Source organism: Macaca thibetana, chromosome 6 (assembly GCF_024542745.1).
Source record: "Macaca thibetana thibetana isolate TM-01 chromosome 6, ASM2454274v1, whole genome shotgun sequence".
NCBI classification, from domain to species: Eukaryota; Metazoa; Chordata; class Mammalia; order Primates; family Cercopithecidae; genus Macaca; species Macaca thibetana.
In genome coordinates this window covers 93210126-93235570 of record NC_065583.1, presented here as the reverse complement: position 1 = coordinate 93235570, position 25445 = coordinate 93210126, and the positions used below count along the sequence as shown (strand labels likewise).

General features: G+C 36.1%; 1 protein-coding gene and 1 long non-coding RNA gene across 4 annotated transcripts in view; one reads left to right on the top strand and one right to left on the bottom strand.

Moving 5' to 3' along the window:
• TMEM161B (transmembrane protein 161B) overlaps nucleotides 1–17389 on the bottom strand; it is a 73482-nt gene extending 56093 nt beyond the window's left edge. Inside the window, exon 1 of one of the 3 annotated variants that reach the window (XM_050795376.1) lies at nucleotides 17239–17389. In XM_050795376.1, the coding sequence (XP_050651333.1) occupies nucleotides 17239–17241 (3 nt within the window). In that variant the 5' untranslated portion in view covers nucleotides 17242–17389. The remainder of the gene's footprint in view (nucleotides 1–17238) is intronic. The other 2 variants (XM_050795375.1, XM_050795377.1) reach the window with 2 other exon arrangements.
• Nucleotides 17390–17406: 17 nt separating this feature from the next.
• Nucleotides 17407–25445, top strand: part of LOC126957455 (uncharacterized) — a 173243-nt gene continuing 165204 nt past the window's right edge. Inside the window, exon 1 of the long non-coding RNA XR_007726774.1 lies at nucleotides 17407–17593. This is a non-coding gene — a long non-coding RNA (uncharacterized LOC126957455). The remainder of the gene's footprint in view (nucleotides 17594–25445) is intronic.

Here is a 25445-nt window from a genome sequence, read left to right as displayed (position 1 = left end):
AGATGAAATCATAGGGGTATAGAAAACGGGAGTCTGCTTCATACACTCAACTGGGACACAGGACCAGATGAGTCATGAGTTACAGTCTGCATGTGGTCAGTCTGAAAAACATCTAAAAAAAAAACCAATCTTAGGTATTACAATAGTGATGTTATCTATAGGAGTAATTGGGGAAGTCACAAATCTTATGACTTCTGGCCACATGACTCCTGAGCAATAAGGGATTATAAAAACTACACTTACATCTTAATAGAACTCAAGCTCCTCCCATAATTCTAATCTTGTGGTCTTTCACTAGTCTTAAACGGCAGTTTCAGGTGGTTTCAACAGGGAGGGATTAGTTTTAGGCAGGAACTATTATCATCCTAGCTTCAAAGTTAAACTATAAAATAAATGCCTCCCAAGGCTAGCCTGGCCTATGCCCAAAAATGACCTAGGACAGCTTGGAGGTTAGAAGCAAGATGGAGTCACCTATGTCAGATTTCTCTTACTGTCATAATTTCACAAAGGTGGTTTCAAAAAGAACTACATATCAATATAAATTATATAACAAATGATTTATGATCTTAATGTTAAAAATCACTGTAAATTCAAATTATGTCGCTATAAAAATTATACCTATAAATAGAAAAAGCATTGAAAATTCAATGAATGAATGCGGCTACTATAAAAGAATTTGTCTTAACAGAGCTTAAAACCCAAGATTAACATATTATGTAACAATAAATATACATATTAAAATAATATTTGAGCACAAAATTGCACAGTACCATGAATGTGGGTTGTAGAAATTTTTTAAATTGGATAAAGTTTCATAGGGTAGATGAAACCTAAAGATAGAAACTAAAATCACATAGAAAAGTAAAGAGAAGGCAATTTCAGGCTAAATGACAAGCATGAACACAGAAGGTACATGCAATAGCAAAACACCTAGCTCAACCAAGCAAACTTAGTAAATAAATAGGAACTGTGGAAAATAGGATGAAGACTGAATTTTAGCTCCTTGAGTCTTTAAAACCAAGAGAAGGTATTTAGCTGAAATGTTTAATAGAAAGGTCACCTAGGACTTCTAAACAGGCAGGAGTAGGGAGCTGAAATAATTCAAGTAACACATGATGAAAATTAGACATAGCGATATATTCATCTATTAAAGACAAAAACTAAGAATAAGATAAACGTAGTTGAAACAAAAGGAAAGAACAAAAATAAAAGCTACTTCAGAAGAAAATCAAACTCTGAATGTGACTGAACATAAAGTATAAAACAACTATAGAATAAAACTGAGGAATGCTTCAAAGGTTATTTCAAGATGTTTTAGTTTGGATGATTGGTAGAATACTAGAACCACTGACAGGAAAAGTTGTAGACTGAAAGAAACTCACAAAGAAGGCTGACAAACTTCAGACAGGCCTCCCAAGGAAAGCACCTGGGCGCATCCTCAGCTTTTCCGAACACACAGCAAATAGGCTTTTGCTAATATACAAAGGATGATCAATCTTTATGTATTGACAGACTGGTTGTAATAAGATTTGTGAGAGTTTTGTCACTTAATATACAGTGAAACAAACTATGAAGTGGATCAGATATTTAGGTTTACTAAGTGTTCCATTCGATTACTGTCTTAATGATATACTGGAAGCCAAATTAGAAACAGGATGCTTGGTGAGTAGTGAGTTAGGGCAGAAAGGAGCAAATATCATTAAAGGATATTTCATTCAAGGAGTGATGAAAGTCTGATGAAATATACAAAATACCACTCTAGAGTGTAGAATACTGTCAACCCCCAAATGATTTGGGGTAAATTACGTTCATTTCTAGCTATTTTTATTGATATACTCTTTCTTTAGATAAAGCCTATCGAAAAATTACTCTCTTTGGATATGTAAATACCATTAATTTGGCTACAATCTAGTCTACCATGGGTCCTGGAAGGAATACTTAACTCATTTCTTTCATCATATGTGGATTTTATCAAACACTTTAAGTGTTAATCACTCCTCACTGCCACCTACAAATAAAATATAAGTGGTATGGTAGAGATCAATCTCTAATGTTATGGGAACACTCCAAAAGAGTGATTAAATATACAAAGGAGGTCTGGGAAATACTGGTTCACAGAGGCGACATCTGAATCAGTTTGATAAGGTTTAAAAGAGTATTCCACTATCAGAACAGGAAAGGAAGAGAAGGTCAGGCAGTTATACCTACCTGTACAAAGACAAAGAGAACAAACGGCACAATCCAGAAACAATGTGAAGTTCCACATGGCTAGACTTTGGTATGGATTGCACATAATGGATTCTTCTGCAAGTACTTGGAAATAATTCCAGGATATAAAGCCTGGAAGTAACCAAATCAAACATGTTTTGGAGAAATGACTCTGCAACTATAATGGGAAAAAATAAATTGAAGTGGTAAAAGTAATTGGAAGCAAGGAACTATATTAGAAATCCACTGAAATAGTCCAAGCAATACCATAAAAGCTTGAACCAAAACAGTTTCTAAATCAAAAGCAAAATTTTTAAAATTAAAACTTTTAGAGAAAAAATAAATTAGGCATGTGATTAGTAATTATCTCTGCAAGTTTCAGTAAGATAAGACTTAGGTGATTATGTAAATATATTTATTATAAGAGAGAAATGTACATGCTTAAAGCAAAAGGGAAGGAACCAATGTTAGGGAGGTGCTGAAGAGTTAAATGTGGGAATTTAATTGCTTAAGGGTCAGAAATAGATGAAATCAAAAACATAAAGAAGTTTATCTATTACAAGATCTCATACATCCTACTGAATTGAAAGCACAAATAGGTATGGAGATGTATTAATTCTGAAAACAGAGGTCTTGCAGTTTATATGAATTTGATCAGGGTAGTGGAAAAACCAGGTCAAGGTTCTAGATCTCCTACCTTCCAGCAGATAGGAAGCTATCTTAATAACTTATTATAGATTATTTCAAAATTCAAAATTCTCAGATCATCTCCTAAGAATCACCATGGGGTAAGGAGTTGAGCTGTAAAAGAAAGGAGGGGAAGAAGGGACAGCTAAAATTTGTGAAAATTTTGACAAAAGAGGAATATAGAATTGATTGAATGATTGTCAAGCACCTGCAAATCTGCACGATTCAGCATATTAGGTAAAAGCATCAGAAAAATGATTTATTTAGCAGGATGTGGTGGCTCATGTCCACAATCTCAACACTTTGGGAGGCCAAGGCAGGAGGATTACTTGAGGGAAGAAGTTCAAGACCAGCCTGAGCAACATAGCAAAACACCCCTTTACCAGAAATAAAAACGAAAAAACTAGCTGGGTATGGTGGCATGTGCTTGTAATCCCAGCTATTCAGAAGGCTGAGGTGAATCACTTGAGCCCAGTAGGTTGAGATTGCAGTGAGCCATGAGCGCACCACTGTACTCCAGCCTGACAAAGTGAGACCCTCTGTATCCATAAAAAAAAATTTAAGGGGGGGGGAAAAAAAGATTGATTATCATGGGACCTTATACAGGTTACAAGAATAGGAAAATCCAGGATGATTAAGTGTGTAATCAAAAGAACCAAAGAAAGCACCAAAATGGACAAAGTTTGAAAGAAAAACTTGAAGAACAACCACACCAAGATCAGGGTCTTCAAAGGAGGAAAAAAATGTCATGTCATAAGATAAAAAACCAGGATTACCACTCTGGCAATATGAGTAAGAGGTCTAGAAACTTGAGAAGAAAAGTGTGATGAAAGTATGTGCAACTGATGGACCCAAACTGGGTTTTTGAAGATGGTTATTTCCAATAGGTTCTTTAGTACATCTGAAGACTGTCTATATTTAATCCAGAAGAGAAATTCTCCCATATAATGCCAAAGCTGATAAAAGCACCATAAAACAATCATGAAGAGACCACCAGACTTCCTTCCCATAAAGCTTCTCTAGTATCCCACTATCGTGGCCTTTACTGGTTTTCTAACATACCTGCAGCCCTTACAGACCGTAAACTGGACTGGAAGTAAAAACTGGGGGTAGGGGGCTATACTAAATATGAAATGAAAGAACAGAAAGATTTGGTAGAAAAGCAGCTAAAGAATAAGATCACCTATTGATATCTAATATACATTTATTGGTTGAATCCTATGAAATTGCTAATACTTAATTGTCTTGACCTACAAAATGGCAATTTCATATAGTTCACCTTAATATTACAACTAGAATTACATATAAAACGTAATTGTCAACAACTATAATTTGAACTCAGATAAATTTCCAAATGTAATTGTTTACAGAATTAATTGGGTTTGTCAGCACTAATGTTTTACAGCATAAAATACATTTTTAATTTCCCTAAGAAGTGAAAGCATATTTTTTTTTGCCATTTTCTAAATCAGAAAAACAAGAAATTTAATGTCCTTTCAAAGGTCAAAAAGCATAAATCCTCAATGCCTAGATACATTCTAAATTTTTTAAAGATTAGAACTATAACAGTAGAATGTGTGAACTTGACGTAACTATCTTAAAAAATACTAGCTCTAGACTTTCGGATAAAGATGACGATACAAAATCATTTATCAGATTTTGATTAAATTTAGAAATAAAAAGACATTTTCCGTAGTACAAATGATAAGGCAAATGGAAGACCAACAACAAAGAAGGCAAGGAAAAAGATACTTTTTCATAAGAATAGAAGACATTCTAATTAAGACATAAACCATTTTAACATATTGGTGTTCAAATTAAATTGTTTATTTTAAAATATAACTTTCCACCGTTAAAAGAGGTTGAATAAATAATGAATATCTCATATAAAGCAATGCCATAGTCATTAAAATGTTGACAAGGAAGAAAATATTCTTAAACATATTAACAACCCACTTCATCTCTAGCCAAGACATGCATAAATGTTTCACTATAGTACTAAAAAGTAACAAATAAAAGGTTCAATGGAAGAAAGCTTCCTAAATTCTGCCACTCTTCTTTAAGAGTATTTTCTAACATTATAGAAAATATCTCTACAGGTATATATTCAAAGAAGTCATTAGCCAAAATCAATTAATGAAAAGACATGCTTGACATGTACAAATCAGCTTGCTTAGACCAACTGCTACTCAGTCTTCAACATTCATGTGCACTATAAAACGTTCGTTGATTTTCCAACTTCTACTAAAGAACATTTGCATAACTCCAAAATAACCTGTATCATGCTCAATTGTGACCACTAATTTAAGGATCTCTCCCCCTCTAAAATGGCATTCATCTCATTTCTTCAGCCTCCACTCCCAGGATGGTGGGAGATGACAGATATTCAACACAAGTTGAATAAATCTTTACCTTTTGATAAAATAAATGGATAAAACATAAATTTTTCCCACTGTTCTTCACTGCATTCAGGTTCCTACTGTGTGTCACACACTAAGCTTTAGCATAAGGAAAATTATTAACTTTAAAAGATAATAAATTGTGCTTTCTACATACAATATATTGTGCTTTCTCCTTTCTCAAAGGAAGGAGTATATCTGTTTTTACAAGACAATCTTCTCAGTTTAATGCAATAGCTTTGTGTTACAATACTTTCCTTTTAAGGCCAGGTGCTGTGGCTAAGGCCTGTAATCTCAGGGTTTTGGAAGCCTGAGTCAGGCAGATCACTCGAGGTCAGGAATTCCAGACCAGACTGGCCAACATGGTGAAACCTCCTCACTAGTAAAAATACGAAAATTAGCCAGGAGTAGCAGCGACAGCCTGTAATCCCAGCTACGCGGGAGACTGAGGCACGAGAATCCCAAGAATCACTTGAACCCAGGAGGCGCAGGTTGCAGTAAGCCGAGATCACACCACTGCACTCCAGCCTGGGCAACAGAGCGAGAATTTGTCTCAAAAAACAAACAAACAAACAAACAAAATTTTTCCTTTAAACAAACTAAAAAGCAAAACTTTGCTCAAAGTGCACTGATAAAGCTTCATTAAACAAATTTAATATAAAAATTTCAGCTGAACTAAATTTTAAGCCATACACAAAAGCCAAGAAAATTTAATGTGTACCCCTAATGTTAACTGTTAGGTAAATGCATTCATTGTAAATATTTTTAATGCATTAAATAATTAAACACGCTAGGATCGAAGTAGTTCTGTCAATAACTAGCTACACAGCAATTAGAAAAGCTCTCCCTGGGATTCATTCCTTATCTACAAAATGACAAGGCTGGCAAATGATCTCCAAAATACCAAACAGATCATATTGTCTATGATTGCAATATTTTAGCTAAATACACAATTAATCACTGGCATTCACAGATTTAACATTTCTAAACCACAAAAAAAGCCTGTGTAATTATTGCTAATGGCAAGGAATAATTCTTTCTCATAAAGATTAAATGAGCTAATATTTATAAGACCTGAAAGGAAATCCGAGTTCCAAATTAAAGGAGTACACCTAGCCCACCACCCATTATATTCACCTCAATTAGTAGTTTGTGGGTATTTCTCTCAGGAAAGACCTGTGAATGCCAACAGTTCTATAGTTTTAAAAAAAATCTCTCTCTCAGATACGTGGCCAATTCTCTCTTTTTAAATGATTCATTTTCTTTATAATCCAAACGTTTTCTTTTTAGTGGTTATCAAGAGAAAGAACTATGATGACATTAAACACTTCTGATAAGAATGATTAAGTGGGAAGCTCTCTATTAAAATCAAGAATAAGCATTCAGTAAATGTTAGTTGAAATCAAATTAGAAAATAGTTTGAATCATCAAGAACTGAATGCCTCAATTAAAGTTATGACCTGCAGTACAATGAATGTTTTTAAAGCTTGCTTATCTGTCCCTACTGACTAGAAAACATATTTTGTTGGTAATTATTTTTAATTCCCATTATCCGGGCTCTTTTCTACTTTTTCTTAAAGACTGTGATAAGAAAAGACCGTTACATTCGACATGCAATATCCTACCCAAACAACTAAACTGTCTAGTAATAACTGATACAATGAAGCTTCATTGTACTGATGTTAATTAATCTTCTCAGAGGAAGGGAGGAAGGAGGAAGTAAGCATTAATTTAAACATAAGTAAAATTCTAGTAATAAATTTAACCATCAATAAAAACAAATCTTTCAAGGAAAAAATGTCATGCTTTCTCTCTTGACCAAGGGTGAATGCAGAAACAAATGGTTCTAGTTATGGAACATGAACACTTAAATACATATCCCCATAAACCATAAGAATTTGATCATTTATGTTCATTGTAAAAAGGCCCCAAATCTCCAGAAATAATAAAAATACTCCATAATAGTAAAGGTAATGAAGTCTTGGCTTCAGTAACAGAACCTTGCTGTATGACTTTTTCTTTTAGAAAAAGAAAGCTGGAAACTATGACATTGCTTTTTCTAAGTGGTTCAGTGCAGTGGGGCAAATGGTGGCAATCACCAGGTAAAAGATAACAAAAATCAGCTAAGCGCTGTGTAAAGGGCAGACATAAGATAGCTATATAAACAAATAATTTAGATTAGTATTTCAAAGGGCTTCTAATTACTTATCACAAAGATAAAAGTATTAATCTTACTTTAAAAACAGCCATAGCCATATGGTATCAAGTACTCACGGCATTAACTGTTGGCAGTCTATAATCATATATTTATAACATGGAGCAGAACAGCTTGTTGAAGTTCCTTCTTCATCAGCCACTTCTACCAGTAGAGAAAAATCTCCCTTTCTCTCTGCAGTGCCACTTACTATTTATCTCATCTCTTCACAATCCGAACCTCTCTACTTCCAAAAATTTACTAGAACATCCCATCATTATTGTCTCTTTTTCCCCTAGAGGATTTCTGTGATAAGCAAGTAAATTAGTAAACACCTGTGAAGCAGTAACATGGCAATATGACCTATGAAATTCTCCTAGCAGTAAAATCCCTTAAAGGAACTATGTCTGCTGAATGTATGGAAGGAAAGGCAAGGTAGTCTACAACATTACATTCTTCTTTGCAACCTGAAGAAGAAAGAAAGTTCTAGTTGCAAATAGCCCAAGTGGAAAGAAGAGTCCTCAGGAAAAGAACTGGGATAACTGTGAGATAGGCTTGGAACAAGTGCAACTCACTAAATGCTTACACTTATAAGAAATTCAAGTTCAGGAGAACTTCTCATCCCCAATTTCTCAAATTGCTCTTCAACTCATCAGTATTACTAGAAGTGCATCTTCAGGCCTAAGAGAAATTAAAGCTTTGGTGTAAAGCAGTGCCTTAAGTGGATGCAGTTAAGGCAGAAGAAATATGAAAGAATCTTGTGACTTACTGCAGCAGTGGCACATACGTTTGACACCTAGTTAGAAATGTCAATCAGTACTGCTATGCTGGATAGTAATGATTAATTGCTTGAATATTATAGAGATATATTATGTATTAACTAGGTTTGGGAAACATTTTCTAAAAATATCATTACTAATTATGATTTCTATAGGAAAATGTTTTTGCATTTCAAACACGAGATTGAACTTGTGAAATTCAATCTTTTCATAAGTTGAATCTTAGTCAAGATAAACAATAGTCAGACTGGCACAACAACACAATGGACAAGAAGCCTGGGTTAAAAGTCAAATTCTGTCATCACTAGCTGTGTGATTTTGGACAAGTTAATCTAATCTTGCTGTGCCTCCATTTCTATATCTGTAAGATAGAGGTTTAAAAAAACAGAATTTAACTACTTCATAAAGATGTAAATGAGTCAATATAAGTGGAATGTAGAATAATACGTGGTAAATATTAAATGCAAAATAAATGCAGCTGCTATCGTTATTGAGGAAAAGTAAAATTTAATTTCTTACCCACCAGACATATTGCTACTCACCCTTAAAAATCTTATCCAAACTTTTCTTTACGAAACCCTTCTCGAATTTCATAGAAACTGAATATTCCTCTCTTTGTATCCTATAATGTACATTCAGCTAAATGTTCATCAACAGTATTTCCAAATTTACACAATCAGAATCACAGAAACTTGAATCAAACTATAAAAATCATAGAATTCTAGTTCAAGCACACTTTTAATGCCATGTATTTATTTTTACTTTTCAAATAGTCATTTTTAGTTTTTGTTTTGTGTTTTATAACAGGGTCTCACTCTGTTTCTCTGGCTGGAGCGCAGCAGCATGATTACAGCTCACTGCAATCTCAAACTCCTGGGCTCAAGTGATCTATTTACCTCAGCCTCCCAAGTAGCTGGAACTACAGGTGCTTGCCAGCACACCTCACACACATCGATTTTCATAATGATTAAGAATGTTTTTAATTTAAAATAAGATACTAAGATCCCAAGTCTCAGTATCAAAGTAGCAAAAGTTTAAACTGTTTTAGGTTTTCTAAATCTTATAGTTTATAGCCAAAACGCAAAAGATATTTAACCTACTTTAACAACAGAACTACTATGCCTGTTTTATACAATTAAAAGATGTGAACATAAAAATCATTGGATAAGTGAGTTGTAATTGTATTCTCTAAGAACTGCAATAACTTAAAAGACTAAAAATAGGTGGCATATCCTGGAACTAATAAGCAATTATAGCAAGGTTGCAGGATACAAAGTTAATATACAAGTCAATCACTTTCCTACATACTAGCAATGAACAAGTGGAATTTGAAATTAAAAATACTACTTACATTAGCACCCAGAAAAAAATGAATACTAACAGATAAATCTAATAAAATCTGCCAAGATCTCTATGAAGAAAACTACAAAACTCTGATGACTGAAATCAAAGAACTAAATAAATGGAGAGATATTCCATGTTCATGAAAAGGATATTACCAAGGAGGCAGTCCTTCTCAACTTAATCTACAGATTCAATGCAATGACAATCAAAATCCAAGCAAGTTACTTTAAGGATATCAAAAAAAAAAAAAAAAAAAAAAAAAAAAAAAAAAAGAAGAAGAAGAAGAAGAAAAATGAAAAAGAAAAAGAAATGTTCTAAAGTTTATTTGAAGAGGCAAAAGACCCAGAAGAGCCAACACAATACTGAAGAACAAAGCTGGAGGACTGACATGAACCAACTTCAAGATTCACTAGAAAGCTAGAATAATAAAGACTCTGTTATGGATGAAAGAAGAAATAAACAGACCAACAGAATAGAATAGAGGGGTCAGAAATAGACCCACATATAGTCAAATGATCTTTGACAAAAGGACACAGGCAATACAATGGAGGAAAAAAAAAAAAAAAAACATTTCAACAAATGGTACTGAAACAACTAGATATTCATGTGCAAAAAAAAAAAAAAAAAAAAAAAAAAAAAAGACTCTAGACACACACCTTACACTCTTCACAAAAGTTAACTCAAATAGAACATAGACCTAAATGTAAAACTCAAAGTTATAAAAGTCCTGTTAGATAACATAGATGGCTGTGGACAAGGCAACAACTTTTTTAGACAAAAAACCAAAGGCATGATCCATGAAAGAAAGAGCTGATAAGCTGTACTTCATTACAATTAAAATCTGCTCTGTAAAAGACAATGCCAAGGTAATGAGAAAGCAAACCAGACCAGGGGAAAATATTTGCAAAAGACATATCTGATAAGGACTGTTATACAAAATATAACCAACTCTTAATTAAATTCAACAAGAAAACAACCTTATTTAAAAAATGCATCAAAGACCTTAAAAGACACCTTACCAAACACATACAGACAGAAAGTAAAAAAATGAAAAGATGTTCCACATCATGTCATTAGGAAAATACAAATTAAAATAAGGAAATACCATTACACACTTATTAGAATGGCCAAAATCCAGAACACTGACAACACCGAATGCTGGCAAGAATGTAGAGCAATGGAAACGCTGATTCATTGATGGTAGTAATGCAAAATGATATAAACTCTATGGAAGACGGTTTGTGGTTCCGTACAGTCCTACCATATCGTCCAGTAATTGCACTTGCTGGTTTTTACCCAAAGGAGCTGAAAACTTTTGTCCACACAAAAAACTGTACATAGATGTTTATATCAACTTTATTCATAATTGCCAAAATCTGGAAGCAACCAAGATATCCCTCAGTAGGTGAATAAACTGTGGTACATCAGACAATGGAATATTATTAAACCCTATAAAGAAATGGACTATTAAGCCATGAAAAGACAGAGAGGAACCTTAAATGCATATTCCCAAGTGAAAGAAGTCAATCTGAAAAGTCTACATACTGTAAGATTCCAACTATATCCAAACCCATAGAACGTACAACACCAAGAATGAACCCCAAAGTACACTATGGACTTTGGGCAATTATGGCGTGTCAATATAGATTCATCAGTTGTAAGAAATTTACCAGTCTGGAGAAGGATGTTGATAATAGTAGAGGACATGCATATGTGGGAGCAGGGAATATCTAGGAAATCTCTTGTATCTTCCTCTTAAAATTGCTGTGAACCTAAAACTACTCTTTAAAAAGTCTGCAAAAAAATTTTAATGTGACACAAAAATAAAATATATTACATGAAATTTCACATAATCGATTACTATCTTTAAAAACACACACTTCTATTATTTTTCTGTTTACTGTTTGGAAAGTTGACAGTAAATAAATTTATGGAAAGATTTATACAATTGAAAACAGTATGAGCTTTGTGCTTGATTTTTAGATACACTGCACTACAATAATTTTTCAGGAGCAGTTAATAAATATGTACGCATAGGTACCAGTCACATGGGCTGAATATCTATGCATCCAAATTTGCCACAATGTCACCTCCTCATTGAAGCTTTCCCTACATGCCCTATCTAAAACAGGTATTTTCTATCCCCTTACTCTATCTTTGTTAAATGTATCACGACTGACATATTACATGCTCATTTCATCATGAGATTATCATCAGCCTCTCCCAATAAATGAGGGTCGAGACTGTCTCTGCTTTTAAGCAGTTATATCCCTGTTGCCAAGAACAGTGCCTGGCATACAGATGGTGAATACATAACAAATGAATGATTTAAGAACTTTTTTTAAAGTTTGGTGAAACAAAAGGTACAGTCATTTTGAAGTCAAGAGAATATTCATTTCACCATGACTGTAAGGATTTCTTTTTTTCTCTAACTCAAAGCTAAGTGGTATACAAAGAGTAGAAAGGCAGTTTATACTTAAGTTTATTTCTAAAAAGTTCCTTTGAGACAAGCTGTATTCGTTCTTATTAACATGGGCAAAACCATGTTAACGACAGTAAGAAAATAATAACTTCTCTCTTAGAAATGAATATCTTTAGAATATCTTCTGATTTTCTGAAATCAACTTAATGCACTTTAGGCTTTTGTCCCAGAGAAAACAAAAGAAACAATTTTTTTTTTTAAGTGGATCAAAGCCCAAAGTATCAACTAATCTTAAAAACCAACCTTGAACCAACCAAATACTAACCAAGAGAAAAGTCAGTCTATAACATTATTTCAACTAGGCCTCTGTAGTAAGAAAGTAGTGAAGGAAAGCAGTCAGAAGAAAATAAAGTCAGAGAACTGAGAAGAAACCTGAATGTTTTAAACCTAAAAGTTAACCTTAGTAGTTAACTGCTAATACCTGACCGAATCCATCCTTCAAACTGTACATGTCAAATTACCACTGAGCTAGCAAAAGGACCTCCAGTATTTCCATCAAAGTCTCTTATACTTGCATTTCTCTCTAGTAGGGGTTTAAGGTCCACCAATTTAACTCTGAACTGCATCCAGTACTAGAGTAAGGATTAAAAAAAAAAAAAAAACTTAATTGCAGAACTTATTAAAAATGCAATTCTAATATACAGAATCTACGAGAAACAAACAAATTTACAAGAAAAAAACAACTCCCCATCAAAAAGTGGGCAAAGGATATAAACAGACACTTCTCAAAAGAAGACATGTATGTGGCCAAGAAATACGAAAAAAAAGGTCATCATCATTGGTCATTAGAGAAATACAAATCAAAACCACAATGAGATACCATCTTGTGCCAGTGAGAATGACAATTATTTTAAAAGTCAGCAAACAACAGATGCTGGCGAGACTGTGGAGAAACAGGAACGCTTTTACACTACTGGTGGGAGGGTAAATTAGTTCAACCATTGTGGAAGACAGTGTGGCGATTTCTCAAGGATCTAGAACCAGAAATAACATTTGACCCAGCAATCCCATTACTGGGTATATATCCAAAGGACTATAAATCATTCTACTCTAAAGATACATGCACACGTATGTTTATTGCAGCACTATTTACAATAGCAAAGACTTGGAACCAACTGAAATGCCCATCAATGGTAGACTAGATCACAAAAATGTGTCACATATACTCCATGGAATACTATGCAGCCATAAAAAAAATGAGTTTAAGCCCTTTGCAGGGACATGGATGAAGCTTAAAGCCATCATTCTCAGCAAACTAACACAGGAACAGAAAACCAAACCATGTTCTCACTCATAAGTGGGAGTTAAACAATGCGAATACATGGACACAGAGTGGGAAACATCACACACCGGGGCCTGTCAGGGGGTTGGGGGCAAGGGGAGGGAGAGCATCAGGACAAACACCTAATGCATCCAGAGTTTAAAACATAGATGATGGGTTGATAAATGCAGCAAACCACCATGGCACATTTATACCTATGTAACAAACCTGCATGTTCTGCTCATATATCCCAGAACTTAAAGTAAAAATTTTTTAAAAATTTAAAAATACAATTCTAAAACTTCATGCTACCACAAATTATGAGCCCAGAGAAGTGTTTTTATAAAGTAGTACAGATGATTCCTACGCAAACTCAAGCTTGAAAACTAGTATATTAACCCACTTTAAAAACTCAGTTGAAGTCACCTACTACAGCAGTCCCCAACCTTTTTGGCGTCAGGAATCAGTTTCATGGAAGACAAATTTTTTCACACATGGTGGGGGCAGTGTGGAGGGAGGATGGTTTCGGGATGAAATTGTTCCACCTCAGATCATCAGGCATTAGATTCTCATAAGGGTCATCCAACCCATATCCCTCGTATGCACAGTTCACAACAGGGTTTGCGCTCCTATGAGAATATCACGCTACCACTGATCTGACAGGAGATGGACCTCAGGCATTAATACTCACTTGCCCACCACTCACCTCCTGCTGTGCAGCCCAGTTCCTAACAGGCCATGGACCAGTAGGAGTCCACAGTCCCAGGGGTTGGGAACCTGTGACCTACTACATGACCCAACCTGCTCTCAGTTAGAATTAATTTATTTCCGCTGTACTCTTTGAGACTATTATATGTGTTTCTCTTATAGCATTTACTACACTCTTCCCAACACTCCCCTCCACTACCCTCAAAAAGAAAACTTCTCATTAAATCCACTTGATTATGGCAAAGGTTTACAACCTCCCCAAGGCCCCCTCTCCCACACCTGCCCACAAACCATTGTTCAATTCCAGCAGTAAGTTACTACAGGATGATACACAAATGCAAGCCATGATATCTGCAATTCCAGGAGCTAGCTCTAATCTACCTATCTCCCACAAATTAGCTTGAATGGTAGAAAGATTTCTATTTGATCAAAGTTGGTCTGTAATTTTCAAAAAGGAAAGTGCAATAGAGCAAATGGCTTTATTCCATTAGGAAATTTCCCATAGACTTGTCTTCACAACTTGAAAGCATAAAAATTAAGCGTGGGTTCAGTATTTTGTCTGTATCATAATCCTATTCTCCTGTGTTCGTAATACAAAAACCTTGTTATAGACACAGGTATCCATTGAGTTTTGGTTTACATAATGTGTCAGAGAATGAGAGCACAGAATTAGTTTATCATTAATTAAAACAAGAATTAAATCAAAACATTCCAAGAGTTGCGTTCCATTCTGGAGCAGTATTTAAGATAGTAGTGAAAGACTTGGCCAAACACACATAGATTCCAAGTATTATCTACGTGACTTATGAAAAAAATGAAAAACAGAATGATAAAGGAAATCAAACTTAAACCAAAATGGCACAGAAACAAAACAGTGGAAATCAGACTTTTATTTAATCTGAAACACATAACTATCCTGAAAAATGTTCTGAGTAGTCACGGAATCACAAATGTAAGAAGGTGCTTTAGTACCCATCAAGTCCCACTTCTCTTATCTGGGAGGAATTTGGAACTCTTATCAAAATTGAGTGACTTTTCCAAATCTATATAACTAACAATGAGCAGAATCTGGGTCCTCTGGGTTCAATACTAATGTTCTTTCCGTAATATCATTAGGCCCCAGCAATGCAAAACAAGTTCTGATTTCAACGAGCTGAATCCTCAATAAATTCAGCCCATGTTCACTTCATGTAATGGTTAAACTCTTTCTTTTGAAAAATTCCAAGCATTAACCACACTTGCATATACAGACATTATCAATTTCATAGCTGGGAAAGATAAAACTCAGCCAAGATAATTAACTCAGAAATATAAGCAATTCCAGAAGGAAGAGAGCCAACTAGTTAGCTCTAAAATGGCATTCAGAAAAACAGCGTAAGATTACATTAGTTCCAAACATTAACTACCTCTTCTGAACTGACAGGATAAGAAGGGTTCTACTTCTAGTATTCCAAAACACTGAGAACAAGCTCACATTCAGCTTTTCTGTGACTACGATGAGTTTAAGTATTTTAATTATACTTTATCTTCAACTTTTCAGACCAAAAAGTCAAAAGTTAATCTAAAATTTTAAAAATGAAAATATGAGTTTTAGTCCAGACTGCCAAACTACTGTTGCTTTAGATAAATCACTGTCAATTTCTAGACTCCAGATTCTTTCTTCTGTAAAAATGGGGATGGAAGAGTGATTACTAGGCTTTGGTTCCTCCCAGTTATGTTTTCCCTATCCTTGTCTAATTTCACTGATACAAAAGAAAAACAACTCAATAAAAACCATATTATCCACTGAGGGAAAAAAAAAAAAAAAACCACTTTAAAGAGATAGGTTATCTGTTAAAGTGGACCAGGAAATACATTATTTTGAAGATCTTTGTTCTACACTCTGTTAAGTTTCTAAGTCATTCAAAAGCCAATCACCACACACAATAACGTTCGTTGGCAATATTTGGCCCTGAAAATACACAGCAAACTGAAGTTAAATTCCAGGACAGACGCCTCTGCAGGCGAGGGTCTGAAATCTTGTATACAGTGAAGAAAATGACAATAATGAACTTCACCAGAGCCCTGTGATCTTGGAAAAACTGCAAAGGGTAAGAAACCCCTTGCCCCTGTTTGTGTTCTGAGAAATTGGCTTGCTGCAAAGAATCACCTTTCCTGTAGAACTCAGATAAGCCTAAGGGTCGATCCATACCCCCCTTACCCCTTGTTTACCTAAAACAAGGCCATAACCAGACCCTTCTAATTCCCATCCTTTGCTCCGTAAATGACTTGCTGAAGTACCTGTCCCACAGATCAATCGGAACAAAGTACTTCTTAGCCAAACTTCAAGATTCTCTTCCGTGGGGTACCTGAATTTTGTCCTTCCCCAGTCTGAAACAACATATACAAACCTCTCTTAACAGCTCCTCCTCAGAATAGATGGGCTCAGGGTAAAACATTATCTGGTTACTGTCGGATCATACCCACCTTTTCACCCCAATTCCTGACGTCTTATTTACCCCTCCCTATAAAAGACAAACCCTTTCTGCCTAATCTTTAAGGGGCATGCAAATCTTATGGTCCTTCTCCCTACTGCAACAGTTCCTTCAACCTCCTCCACACCCTTGCAATATTCCTTTCGAATAAAGTCTGTCCTTACTAATTCGAGTTTTCTACTTGACACCCTTTTCAATTATGAAATGGCTAAGTGTAAAGAATAAGGGGACTGCTGTTTCTTTAAATGACAGGTGTTGATCCTGTACAAGAAGGAGACCCGTTGTGTCCACCTGGAGAGGCTAAACGCATTTCTAAGATCCGAAGTTCTTGGCCACTGTTCTGCGGCTGGGGAAGGGGGCGCAGAAGAGGTGATTGACCCGGCAAGGTCAACTCTGGGATCACCTGGCGCCACAGGCCATACACAGTAAATGGGCCATTAACAGGCAGGCTACCCAGTCCATACTCCCTGACAGATACGCCCCTACCTCCGGCCCGCTAGTTTCCCAGCCAGGCAGGCGTAACGCTGCTTCCTCAGGGGCTCAGACACTCTAGGACAGGTGGTGGGTCCTGCCCAGCAGCTCATCCCAACGTCTCAACTCACTCCATTCTGAGCAGAGCACCTGATGGCTCTTTTTACAGCACTGACCTCCCCACCCTTTTCGCCCCACCGTTGTCACTCCTGCTCTCACAGAAGAACTCACCATGGCGCCTAGGATAGGTCGTGGACCAGACACCCCGGAGTCCCCGGGACAGTCCCAAACCTCTCACCTCCCGGTCCTTGAGCCGGGAGCCTCTCAAACAGCGAAAGAGAGGGTCTTCCGGCTCTGCCGGAAGTTGTGCGCGCGCGGGACAGGAAGTTCCTCCCTTCTCCAGAGCGCCGTCGACCCCACGCCACGCAGAGGTGAAGATACGCAGGACGTCCTCTAAAGCAACTTCCGTGGGTGCCAGGTTATGGGCTGGGGGCGGTGCTGACCTTGAGAGCGCGGAGGAGGCGCAGGCGCAGCACAGGTACGTCGGCAGGCGGAGCGCAGTGGCTGCGCTTGCGAGGACCCTGAGGTAGGTTGGGTGGTTTCAGCAGGAACGCATCCACTGTCTGAGAGGTGACGGAGGCACACGTTGGTGTGGGGAGCGGGAGAGGGGCGGGAGGGGGCCGGGATTGGGAGTGAGGGTGCGCGAAGGGAGTCGACTCCAGACCCAGGTGATTTAGAGTGTCAAGACCGCGTTTGGCCGTCGTTTTGTCTCAGCTTAACTGACGCCCTCTTTTTACCCTCTAGCTTTCCCGACTCGGTCCCTCATTAGCATATCCTCATTTCCGCAGACCTGCCCCTCAGTTGCTTCTGTTCCCTGCTTTAGTGGGTACCGTAGCTCTCCCTCCCTCAGGGCAATGGAATCTCATAGTGAGAAGTTTCTTCACTATTCACAGGTGGCAATTGAAGTCGGAAGAACATCTACCAAGAGCAGAGAAACCAGGAAGAAAATTCTGCCTGTTTAATACGTTCCAATATGGATGTTTTCCATATAGGTATCTGTCTATATCTGTGATCTATATCTATGATATAGACAGATATGTATCGATATATCGGGGTTCTCAGCCATCCAAAAGCAGCATGCACAGGGCCAGTTGCTTTATGTCAGGAAAGGGGATACAGACTGAATGTATGAGGGGTTTTCTTTTTCTATCTGATATATATCTATATCAGATGCAAATAAGTGAAACTCTCATACACCTTTTAATTTTGTGTTTTTCCCAAACTCTATTCCAGTCAACTTTTTCTGCCTTTTTATTTGATTATAATGAGACGTCGTACTGGAGGCAGGCTTGAAATGGATATACAGAGCACTTTCAACCCAGAAATTTGTCTCACGACTTGGGGATCCTTACTTAAATCGTAGCTGTTAGTAATTTCATCCATGAATTCACTTTGTGCCATAGTGTGACTTTTTTATAAAGTTGGAATTGGGAAGGGAAACTAGGAAGTTTTGAGGGAAGTTAAGAAGGTTGAGTAGGCTGGTGTATAGATACTAAATTTCACCCTCCTTATCAGAGTACCTGGAGGGTATGGTATCCAAGCTGTATATGACCCAAAGGAATCGGAGTTCTCAGCCATCCAAAAGAAGCATGCACAGGGTCAGTTGCTTTATGTCAGGAAAGGGACACAGACTGAGTGTATGAGGGTTTTGTTGTTGCTTAAATTTGGCTTTGTGGGGGGACGAACAGCGTGACAATTAAAGAAGATCTAAGAATCGTAAGTACTGACAGAATAGCTGGAGGGGAGGTGAGACTGGAGAATAGTTTGTGAAACAGATCCTGCTGAGGATGAATCCAGAACTTCCTGAAGGGTTCCGCTTCTGCTGTGTAGGGACAGGGTTGTAAATAGACAAGCCACAGGGCACTTGCAACTGGTAAGTGTGGTAGAGAGGGGCTGGAATTGTCTGTTGGTGTATCTGTGGGAAGTAGCTGCTATCCATGAGGAAGAAAAGATGGAGAAGGTAAGTGGCTATCAACCTGTCAGAAACAACACATTCTGTGAAATTGTATTCTTTCATTTCTGACACTGTGGTTCTTAATATCTGTCCTAAACCTGGCAGTCATTGAAGTTCACAAAGTATCTTCTATGTGACAGTAAAACTGGGATTACTATCAGAATGGAATCCATTCCTGCCAGAGTAAAACCATAAAAAGAAATCGTAGTTTTGATTATCTGCTTATCATTTTTAATAGATCATGGAGTTCAATGTTCCTTATTTAATCAAGTTGATAAATAACTTGATTACTATCCTTTAATGTTCTATTTCACACAGTTCTCTCAATTACATGTGAAAAATCTGTAATATAAGTAATGCTATTTAATGATTAAAGTGGATATATGTTTTAAGGAAGTGCCACCCAGTCTTTTTTATTTTGTAGAATAATAATATTATCTGTTGGTTGCCTGCCTTGAAGTACAATAATTTTCCTGTTTCCATTATTTAAAATAGGTGGGTGTCTTTGACGAAGACACAAAGAAAGGGCACGGTTATGAAAGGGAAGAAAAGATAGATGATGGAGATGAAAAGAAATTCAGTAGTTTCAGCAAGGGAATTAGGAGCATAATCTTTGAGAAAAGTCTTGGTTGCTTACCATTCGGGCTTTGTGATGAGTTGAAATATCCTGAGTGAGAACTGTTCTCAAATGCTTTCAAGACCAACAAAAAGTTATGATACCCACACTGACCTGGAACTCTTTCAACCATTAAGATATATCACTTTTTCATAGTTCAGTCCATATTTTTTGCAACATGTTCTGATTAGTTTTTCTGCTAAGAAATTTCTGCTGTTTCTGAAGAAGTATAAGTGTCGTATGCTTTCATTGTAATTTTTTTTTCCCTAATGTATACTGTTCTCCTAATTAGACTATAAATTCCTCCAAGGCTGGGACCTTGTTTTGTTTTCCCGCCTTCCCCTTAAGAAATATCATTTAAGTGAATGTTGTAAAAGTTACTTCATTTAAATTGCCCTTAAAATGCTTTATGACAAATACTTATTTGTAGTCATACCTATAATGGTAAAAAGTTTGTTGCAGTCTTACATACAATAAGATTGATCAATTGTTATATATGCTTAGTGGAATTTTATCTAGCTCTTAAAGAGTCATTAGACTAGTCTTTCTAATGGAAATGTTTATTGTCTAAGTTAAAACAGCATTTTAGGCTGGGCACAGTGGCTCACTCCTGTTATTGCAGCACTTTGGGAGGCTGAGGCGGGAGGATCACTAGAGCACAAGAGTTAGAGACTAGCCTAGGCAATATAGAGAGACCTCTTCTCTAAAAAAATTTAAAAATTACCTGAGTGTGATGGTGTGTGCCCACAGTTCCAGCTACTCAGGAGGCTGAGGTGGAAGGATCACTTGGACCCAAGAGGTAGACATTGCAGTAAACCAAGATCATGCCACTGCATTCCAGCCTGGGCCACAGAGCAAGATCCTGTCTCAGAAAATTAAAAAGCATTTTATAGACTGCATGTTTGTGTCCCCTCTCCCTCCACACCAAAATTCTTATATTGAAACCCTAATCTCCAATGACATGATATTAGTAGATGGGGCCTTTGGGGGGTGATTACATAATGAGGGCGAAGCCCTCCATGGAATTAGTGCCTTTACAACAAGAGACACTAGACAGCTTGCTTCCCCTCTTTCTTTGCTCTTCACCATGTGAGGACACAGCAAGAAAACAGACAACTACAAATCAGGAAGAGGGCCTGATTTGTGCCAACCATGCTGGCACTCTTCTCTAACTGCCCAGCCTCCAGAACTGTGAGAAATAAATTTCTGTTGTTTAAGTCACCCAGTTTATGGTAGTTTGGTTTTAATGCAAAGTGTGATAATATATATTTTTAAATCTACTTTGGTAATTTGTTAATTGGAGTAAAGAGTCTGCTTACATGTTACATAATTACTAACATATTTGGATTTAAGTTTGTCATTATTCTTATTTTATCTGTCCCGCCTCTCCTATTTTCATTTTCTCTCTTTTGCTTTTTTGATTTTTTTTTTTTTTTCCTTAGGCCATAGCACCTGATATTCCCAGGCAGACTCTCATCCAAGTGCCAATCAGCCCCAACCTTACTTAGCTTCCCAGATCAGATGAGAACAAGCATATTCAGGGTGGTATGGATATAGACATTTTAGATTATTTTTAATTATTCCATTTTTTCTACCTCATAAGCTTGACAGGTATCTTTTAGTATCTTTTTACTGTTCACCTCAGGTATTAAAACATGGAACCTTGGTTTATCATCTTTAAGATAATTTGGTATTATACTTCTTCCGGGACAATGAAAGGACCTGAGAACACATCAACTTCATTTACTGCCCCACCTCATGTTATATACATTATATATTCTTGATATGTATTTCCTAAATTCTCAAGACTTTTTTTTATACAGTATGAATTTACATTTCCCAAACATTAACTTTTTCTCTTGTGTTTTGTGGTTCCTGGATTCTGAGCTTCCATCTAAGATCTTTTTTCTTCTTGAAGGACGTACTTTCATATTTCTTTGACTGTCTACTGGTAGCAATTCCATTCAGATTTTCTGTCCTGAAACTGTCTTATTTTACTTTTATTTTTTAAGAACCTTTTTGCTGAATTAGCAGCTATTTTATCATTTTGGAGATATATTTTATTCCTTCTGGTTTCCATTATGTCCTCTGAGACATGATGTCCATTTTGTTTTTTTCTCTTCAAAGTATATGCCACAGTATAATCTCTTTTTTTGAATGGCTACTTTTAAGAGGTTTGTCTTAAGTTTGATGTGCCCACATGTGTTTTGTGTTTGTTTGTGTGTGTGTGTGTGTGTTTTTCCCTCTTTGAGATTTGTAATGTTTCTTGAATCTGGATGTGATGTCCTTAGGCTGTTTGAGAAAATTCTTAGGTATGTTTCATCAGACATTGCTTCTGCCTTCACTCTCCTTTCTCCTCTTCTTTTGATATTCCCCTTACATGTGTATTTGAGAGTTCACTTTGTCCCTTGTATCCATTTATTTTCCTATCTGTTTCATCCTGGATATTTCTTCTTAACTTTCAGTTCACTGTTTTCTTTTAGTAGTCTCTAATCTGTTAAAAAAAAAAATCTCTCTTGAAGCATTTATTTTAGTTATATTTTTGGTTATCAGTTCAAACATTTCTACTTGATTCTGTTTTATTGTTTCCAGTTGTTTACCCAATATCTCATCTTTTATTTTCTCAAACATACTAATCATAATTACTTTAAAACCTGTATCTAATAACTATGGTGTCTGCTATTATCTGACACTTTTCTTGTTGTTGTTATCACATTTTCTTGTTTTTATGTCCCTTATTTTTATGTTATTTTATATTATTTATTTTATAAACATTATAAATATATAAAACTTGGTTTAGGCTATGCTTTAATTGAATGTCAGAATTGTTTTGATTGAATTGTTTATGGGGAAACTATACTTTGAAGTCCAATATGATGGTGTTTTCTAAAGAAAGAATTCATGTCTCCTGGCAAGACCTTTGGACACTAGTAATCCAAGATCATCTTAATGCAGTTAGTGATAGAGACAATTAGAATATAGGCAGGTCTACTTACTGTTCATACTTTCTCTCAGAATGTAGACCTCTAAAGTTCTAACTCAAGCATGCAGAGTTTACCAGACCAGGCCCTAAACTTCAGTTTTTGTCTTTTTAATTCTATGGGTGAGAAACTCTGTTCAACTTTTCAGCCATCATCTCAGGAATCAGAAGATACTCCAGAGGAAAAGCTAATATAAATGCTGGATTCAACAACTCTGTTTTTTCCTTCTGAATACTTTATTGTCTCTAACGCTCTCAGATGTTTGTTTTATATTTTGTCCATGCTGAGTGTGGTAGCTCACGTCTGTAATTTCAGCACGTTGGGAGGCCAAGGCAGGAGCATCCCTTGAGGCCAGGAATGTGAGACTAGCCTGGGCAACATAATGAGACCTTTGTCTCTTGGAAAAAGTAAATAAATAAATAAATATTAGAAGTGAAAATGGGGACATTGTTACAAATGCTGTAGAGATTGGTGAGAAATTACGAACAACTTTATAATGGGAAAATATCAATGAAGTAGACAGTTCCAGAAAAATGTAACTTTTCAAAAGCTAACAAGTAATGGAAAATATAAATGGTGGGATGTTGATGTAAGAAATCATGATGCCCAGAGACTTTTGTGAAACCTTCAAAGGACAGATCATTTCAATTTTACACAAACCATTCCACAGTATATTCTACTTCCATACATAGTATATTCCACTTATATACTGTGGAATTAGCCCTTACTGCCCTTATCAAATTTAACATCAAGGTCACAGAAGCCTAATAAAATGATTTTATTAGGGCAGTAATGATTTGATAAGGGCAGTAAGAATTAGAACCCTGTCATATTCACAAAGACAAAAATCCTGAATAAAACAGACCTCAGAAAATTTGTTTTTAAGACAAGACAATAAAACACGATCAGGTTGGATTTAACCCAGGAATGTATTTTATTAAAAGATTAGAAAAAGTATCTGGCTATCTAAACAGATGCAGGAAAAGAAAACTATTTGCAAAAATTAACAGACATGGATAAACCTTTGGGCAAATTAGAATTGTGTAGAACTTCCTTAAGCTAATAAAACTACAGCAACAATATTTTAAGATGAAGTATTTGAAGCAGTCCATTAGAATCAGGAACAGGTGCTATGTTGGAGATCCTAGCCAGCATTATAAGGCAAGAAAAATAAAAGATTAAAAATTGGAAATAAACATAACTTAGTCTACAGATAAATTATTTAAGAGCTTTGCAAGGATTCTGAATATACTATTGATAATGGTGTGGATCTGTGTCCCTACCCAAATCTCATGTTGAATTGTAATCCCCAATGTTGGAGGTGAGGCCTGGTGGGAGACTGGATCATGGGAATAGGTTTCTCATTAGTGGTTTAGTACCATCCTCTTGGTACTAAATAGTTCTGAGGACTAAAATAGTTCTCAGGAGATCTGGTAATTTAGAATTGTGTGGTAGCTCTCCCCGTCTCTTGCTCTTATTCCCCCTTTGCCTTCCACCATGATTGGAAGCTTCCTGAAGCTGCCTCAGAAGCAGAAGCCACCGTGCTTCCTGTACAGCTTGCAGAACCATGAGCCAATTAAACCCCTTTTCTTTATAAATTAGTCTTCAGTATGTATAGCAGTGTGAAAACAGACTGATAGGACTATCAATATACAAAAGTGAATTGCATTTCTCTCCAGCAGAAATGAACTGTTAGAAAATGATTTTTGTAACATACCATTTACTATATTGCTTTGAAAATATAAATTATCTATAGGTAATTAACAAAAGGTATAGAAGACCTCTGTAGAAAATTACAAAACTATTGGCAGACATTTAAAAATATCTAATTTTAAAATTGCTGTATTCAATTATTAAAAGACTCGAGTTAAGATGGCAATGCTCCCCTACACAATGAAGATAATTGCAATAGAAATCCCAAATGAGTTTATCAAGGAGCTTGACAAACTGATTCTAAAGTCTCTATGACAAAGAGCAGAATTCAGGATATTCCAGAAGCAAATTTAAGATGGAATTGACTTGTAGATATTCATAACAGCAAAAACATAAAAACTCAAATAGCCATCAAAAGATAAAATGTTTATCCATGAAAAGATACTCAAAAAGTGACGTATTTATATAATGGGATATATTTGGCCACAAAAGGAATGAAGTACTAATACCTGCTGGAATGTGGATAAACCTTGAAAGCATGCTGAAATGAAGCCAGTCACAAAAGACCACGTATGATTCCATTTAAATAAAATGTATAAAGTAGGAAATGTATTGAGACAATAGATTGTGGTTGTTTAGGGCTTGCAAAGTTTGGGGTGATGGGGGCCCAAGGTAGTGATAGCTAAAGGGTGCGGTTTCTTTTTGAGGCAATAAAGTTCTAAAATGTGTAGTTGCACGTTTCTGTAGATACACTAAAATGAATTCAGTTGTGCACTTTAAATGAGTAAATTGGTATGTGAATTGTACCTCAATAAATCTGTTAAAACCATAGTAATTAGGATATTGTAATACTGCTTAGAGATGGAAAAATTGATTTATAAGGAATCCTGATTGTAAGGAATCTTGACTTATGGCAGAGATGGCATTGCATACCAGCAGGAAAAGCTAGAGCATTTCAGTAAATGATGCTGGATATTCATAGGGGGAAAAATGAAGTTGGTCCTCCCTACCTAACACCATACAGAAAAAGTAGTTTCAGGTGACTAAGATGTAAGTGTGAAAGGAAAACATATTAAACCTTCAAAAGAAAGATTGCAAAATATTTTTATGATCTTATGGTAGGGAAATGTAATATGTATAAAGGGAAATGTGTATGTCCAAAACGTTAAAGTTA